This window comes from Rhinopithecus bieti, unplaced genomic scaffold (genome assembly GCF_001698545.2).
Source record: "Rhinopithecus bieti isolate Rb0 unplaced genomic scaffold, ASM169854v2 scaffold_7167, whole genome shotgun sequence".
Classification (NCBI taxonomy): Eukaryota; Metazoa; Chordata; class Mammalia; order Primates; family Cercopithecidae; genus Rhinopithecus; species Rhinopithecus bieti.
Window position 1 is genome coordinate 255,338 of NW_016805471.1, and position 6,307 is coordinate 261,644.

The 6,307-nt window shown below is 40.9% G+C and overlaps 1 protein-coding gene across 3 annotated transcripts in view; it reads right to left on the reverse strand.

The window, feature by feature from the left end:
• Window positions 1-6,307, reverse strand: part of ATP10D (ATPase phospholipid transporting 10D (putative)) — a 119,887-nt gene that overhangs the window by 21,262 nt on the left and 92,318 nt on the right. The window contains exons 16-18 of one of the 3 annotated variants that reach the window (XM_017872645.1): window positions 4,409-4,604; window positions 1,372-1,448; window positions 607-732 (exon numbers count right to left, since the gene is read on the reverse strand). In XM_017872645.1, coding sequence (XP_017728134.1) covers window positions 607-732; window positions 1,372-1,448; window positions 4,409-4,604 — 399 coding nt within the window. Of the gene's footprint in view, window positions 1-606; window positions 733-1,371; window positions 1,449-4,408; window positions 4,719-6,307 lie in introns of all 3 variants that reach the window. The other 2 variants (XM_017872644.1, XM_017872646.1) reach the window with 2 other exon arrangements.

Consider the following 6,307-nt stretch of genomic DNA (forward strand, 5'->3'; position numbering starts at 1 on the left):
TAGGGACATGGATGCAGCTGGAAACCATCATTCTTAGCAAACTATCACAAGAACAGAAAACCAAACACCGCATGTTCTCACTCATAGGTGGGAAATGAACAATGAGATCACTTGGACTTGGGAAAGGGAATATCACACACCAGGGCCTATCATGGGGAGAGGGGAGGAGGGAGGGATTGCTTTGGGAGTTATAACTGATGTAAATGACGAGTTGATGGGTGCTGATGAGTTGATGGGTGCAGCACACCAACATGGCACAAGTATACATATGTAACAAACCTGCACGTTATGCACATGTACCCTAGAACTTAAAGTATAATAATAATAATAATAATAAAAAGAGAAGTGATGTATAACATTATCATTAGATTGTGCAGCCACTGACTGAAGAAGGAATAGGGATTCTAGAACCACCTCGCAGGTACAATAAATGACAACAATGACCACTAAAAAAAAAAAAAAAAAAGACAGCAAGACAGGTCCTGGCTGTTCCCAATACTTCAATAAGGAACGTGAGCTTAGCATAGGACACTTCCTCTTCATTCCTGATGCAACAGGCTTGGAAGACATGAAGGGAAAAGGCACAAATTCTCTGGGGTTACATACCACATTCTTATAGAAAAAATAGAGAATCATGTTGGAAAGCCGTGTATAACACCAGTGTCCGTGGACAAGAAGGAGCTTGCTGAGATGTTTGAACTGAGAAACGGCAAAGTCACTGGCCATCACAGCCTGCAGATGCAATGGGGAGAGAATGCCATCCTGAATGATCAAACATGTTAGAACAGACACAGCACAATTCTTGGGAAACTCTAAGTCTCATATTCTACCTTCTTTTGATAGCATTTGTTCCATAGATGAATGAAAATCATTTTTTGGATTATGAGCTTTTATCTGAATTTTGTGCCTAAAATACCATCCCACACACACAGACACACACACACACACACACATATACACACGTGCACACAAATAGGACACTCCCACTTCCTTCCTTCTCCTCTCGTAGCCTCTTCTTTCCCTTTTTTTCCTCCCTCACCTGCCTCAAGATCTTTAGGTCCTTCATTCAAATCCTTAGTAGCTTCTTCAGAGTCAGAATTTACACAGCTATTGCAAGACTAAAACATATATTCCTATGATTTAGATAAGCTCTATTTTTAACAGGTGAATAATACAGCTAAAATTATCCAGGAAATGTCATAATACTCACCTAGTAAAAAAATCAGTGAATGGATAGGTAAACTTCCTGTCTCCCACTCCTCAGCTAGCCACACACAGCCTCACTCTGCCACAGAGAATTTACCGTGGAGAATGCTGCCTTTGGATGGGCAGGTCAAGGCCACAGAACTTGGGTGCACAATATCCACTCACCTGCATGCCTTCTTGACCCGAGACCCCTATTCCAATGTCTGCCACTTGTATCATGCTAACATCATTGGCACCATCACCTTCATGAGGCAGAGAAAAAGGAGAGAAACATATGAGGAGTAAAAAAAGGGTGTAAATGTTGCAAATTGATAGGGGCAGCTCAAGTGAACAAAGAAATCCTTCAAAGTTCATCCCTTTCTCCAAGTTTCCTGGAAGTAAGTTAAACAGAAATGAAGTGGCATCCCACTGCCATCAGGAAGAATTCCAAACTCAACACTGCTTTAAACTCCTTCACGCTATGGCACCTACTCAGACTGATCTTGTTTTTCATGTCACTCATGCTACCTTCCATTCTCCAGATACACCCTTCTCCCTGCAGCCATGCACATGATAAAACTGTCCTTATCACCCACAGCTCACTTTGCTGGATTTCAATTTTTCTTGCTCTCAGCTTAGATGTCATTTCCTCTGGAAATCCTTCTCATACTTTTTAAAGATCAGATGCCCTTTCATAAGGCTTCAGCACCACCCTATGTATCTCTAGCACACCTATTACACAGTATCACGGTTGCTACAGACTTACTGGTCTCCCCAACACAGGAAGCTTCTTAGGAGTAGGTACCACATTCCTGCTGATAATGAACAATTGATCACCAACAATTCACCTGTTTTTCAGTAAAAGTATACTGGTTTTCCTCAGAAATTCTTAGTTTACATGGTTTGTTAGGGTGAACCCAAACCTCCATATTTATACGTAAGCAAGTGACCCAGATCTGTACAATCAGCATCTTCTATTCCCTGGCCTCAGTAATTGGTTCAGAGATGGACATATGACTCCAATTAATTAATATTATCATAAGTTATAATATAATTGTTATATATTACATATAATGTATGATATAAATTATAAGTATTATATATAATTCATATAAATATAATTATAATGTAATAAATTATAATTATGTTATATATAATTATAAATCCAGGAGTTTTCGCTTTGCAAACATCTGGATCCATAAGCTTGAATAATTCATTTATTTGTTTATTCAACAAGATAATTGAACAAAATTCCACCCTAATCCTGAAACTTTACTGCAACAATCTGAAAAGTGATGCTATCTTTTCACCCAAGTTGTTAATAGGATAGGATGGAAACCCAGGAGTTTTAGTGGCTACATCACCACCCTGGGGGGAAAAGTTACCTGAGACTGGAAGCAGTCCAGAGGAAAAACAGACATTGAAAGAGAGAGTTGATATGCCAAGTCCTCAGCTTAATACTGGAGTCTCTGAGATCTTAATCTCATACTACAATTCTCTTCAGTTATACTCATTCTTTGGTGTCAAGGCTTTAATATCCACTAGACTCTTTTTTTTTCTTTTCTTTCTTTTTTTTGGGGACAGAATCTTGCTCTGTCACCCAGACTGGAACGCAGTGGCACAATCTCAGCTCACTGCAACCTCCGCCTCCTGGGTTCAAGTCATTCTTTGCCTCAGCCTCCCTAGTAGCTGGGATTACAGGCTCCCACCACCATGCCTGGCCAAGTTTCATGTTTGTAGTAGAGGTGGGGTTTCGCCATGTTGGCCAGCTAGTCTCGAACTCCTGACCTCAAGTGATCCACTCACCTCGGCTTCCCAAAGTGCTGGGATTACAGCCGTGAGCCACTGTACCCAGCCTGATATCCACTAGACTTCTGATTCTCAAATTTACATCTCTAGCCAATTTCTTATTCCTAAATTCCAGACTTTTATTCTCACTTCGCACCGATATCACTGCTTAGACATTTAATGGCCTTTTCAAACTTCACATGAGTAAGACCCAATTCCCAATTTCCCCTGCCTCTATCTCAGTAAATGGCAACTCTGTTCTTTCTGTTCTTAGACATAACTTTGGCCTTCCCTTTGACAACTCTTTCTCTCATATAACATATCCAATATGCCAGCAAATGTCACTGGGTCTTTTTTCAGACCATGCCCATTATCTGACCACGTCCCAACCCTTCCTTTGCTGCCAGCTGTGCCCAAGCTGCCATCGTCTTTTGCTGAATTATCAAAACTGATTTCATATGTCTCTGCAGTCCAACAATTACTCTGACAGAACAGCCAACATGATCATTTTAAATTTAAGGCAAATCGTGTCCCACTTCTGCTGAAAATCCTTCAATGGCTCCCTAAATTTACAATGTCCTCTAAGACCCTGTGTGATCTGGCCCTCTGTCGCTTCTCTGACCTTTAATAACCTACACAAAACTCCTCCCTTTGCTTAATCAGCTTTGTCCTCAAACACACCAAACATGGTTCCCCTCATGGCTTTCATTTTCGCTGTCTTCTCTTCCAGGAATATTCTTCCCCATGTCTCCCATGGCCCCTTTATGATTTCCTTCATGTCTCTGCTCCCAGTCAACCTTAGCAGTGAGACCTTCTTGGAAAATCGTGCTTAAAAGAGCAGCCCCAGCCTATCTCCAGTGCTCTACATCTCCTCATTCCACTTTATTTTTTCAATAGTACTTATCACTATCTGATACCTTACAGATTTATGCTTTGTTTTACTGTATGCCTTCCTACTAGATGTAAATTCCTTGTAAAAAGGTACTTTGTCAATTTTATATACTCTTGTATCTCCATTCCTTAGAAAAATGCCTGGTACAAAGAAGGCACTTGATAAATACTTGTGGAATGGATAAATGAATTGTCATGTCCTTGAATTTAGCTTTCCTGAAGGTAGAACACATGAATTTTTCAGTTCTGTGATTCAGTTTATTACTCAACTTAAGCTTGTTGATTTGGGGATCTGACACTAAACTAAGAAGTCTGGACTATTTTATTGTTTACCATGTCACATCCCTACTACCTGGTTCACAGAAGGTGCTCAAATAGGTGATAGAGGAAGGTGCTCAAATAGGTGATGGGAAGGAGTGAATGTGGTAGAGAGAAAGGGAGGAGGAAAATGGAAGGAGCAGTGGGAGAGGAAGGAGACAGAAGGATCGGTGTCTGGTGTGGTGTAAAAGGAAGAAGTGCAGGACTCGGATTCATCCTCACTCACCAATGGCGAGGGTCATCACCTGGAGATGACTGCGGACCAATTTCACCACTTCACTTTTCTGCAGCGGTGTGGCTCGGCAGCAGACCACAGCCTGACACCAAGATGTCAGTTCCAGGAACTGCTTTTGTAGACTTTCATGCAGAGCAAACTCCAGGGTCTTCCCAGTGATAATGAGTCCAGCTCGTAACCCGGAGTCCTGGGGGACAGGAGGCTGATGTAAATCTACACTTAATGACACTTGCTCTGGCAGGGCTTGAGTTTTCTTCTGAAGTTCTTTCAAAATTGTGCTCATCAGCATCCCACAGGCATCCTTGAAACAAGAGGCAAACGTGCTTAGCCTCCAGGCTCCCTTGGTGCCAGAACCAGTTACTATTTTTATTGTCATTTTTTAGCAATTGCTGAATCAAGAAAACCTCAAATAATGAATAACTGATTATTTTCAAAGATTTTATGAGTCTTCCACAGAGAGTTCTGCGTGTATGTGGGGATGGGTTAAAAGGAAGGAGAACATCTCACCCCCAACTGTATTTCTTATAAAGAAATAGCTGTGAAATTTCTTCATGTGTGCAATTTGCCTTCTTGAACAGTGAATTCCAAGAGTCTTCTGGTCTCATTCTGCCAATTATTAGCTGCTTGACCTTGGGCAAACTATGTAACCTCTCTAAGCCTTAACTTTCTCATTAAAATATGCAAATATTATTTCCATCATAATGTTGTTGTGAGGCTTAAGCAAAATAATACATGCAAAACTCCTAGTGTAAGGCGTGACACATGGCAGACATTTGAAATAGTAATTATTGTTTATATCTTCTTTTGGATTCAATGTATTCATTCACTCACTAAGTATTTAATGAGAAACTATATATTAGAAAACATTCTATGAGCTGGACCTACACCAACAAACATGAAAATTCCTGCCCTCATGGCGCTTGCTTGTTGGCCAGGATGTTCTTGGTGGTACTTATCACATCTCGTTTGTATACATCCTCACTCCATACTAGTTAGGAAGTTCCTTAAAGGCAGGTATCACTTTTAATTTACTTTTGAATCCTTCATGAGGCTTAAAAGAGGACCACATCAGGTACTCAGTAAACATTCATGGAATGAATTCTACTCAAGAAGATGAACAATAAGCTTATCCAAAAATTATCATGTCAAGTGACCACTAAGAAGATTCCAAATCCAGGAGCAGTGAATTTAAGTTTAGTTTATACACTAAGTCTGAAATAGTTTATTTATGAAAGAGCTCTCACTCAGAGCTTGTTTGCTTTGATTTTAAATGCTGTTTCATCAAGCATTTCTCAATCTACAACAAAATAAGAAAAGCAAGGAAGAAGTAGATATGGATATGTGTGCATGAAACAGCACAAAAACTATAAACACTCTTGTGGAGTGTTCATAGGGCTCTATTTTAGGAATGAATTTGATCTCATACACCTCCAAAGCCCTTAAGGAAAAGTATACAAAGACGAATCAGATATGCTCATACAGCTCATTACATCATAGTAAAAATTATTTTTAAAAGCATTCCGGAGATTGGTTAAATTAAAAAGGCACATTTAGAAAGTAACATGCCTCGAAGATGGCCGAATAGGAACAGCTCCAGTCTCCAACTCCCAGCGCGAGCGACACAGAAGACTGGTGATTTCTGCATTTTCAACTGAGGTACTGGGGTCATCTCACTAGGGAGTGCCGGACAATCGGTGCTGGTCAGCTGCTGCAGCCTGACCAGCGAGAGCTGAAGCAGGGCGAGGCATCGCCTCACCTGGAAGCGCAAGGGGGAAGGGGATCCGTTTTCCTAGCCAGGGGAACTGAGACACACAACACCTGGAAAATCGGGTAACTCCCACCCCAATACTGCGCTGTAAGCATACAGGCACACCAGGAGAATATATCCCA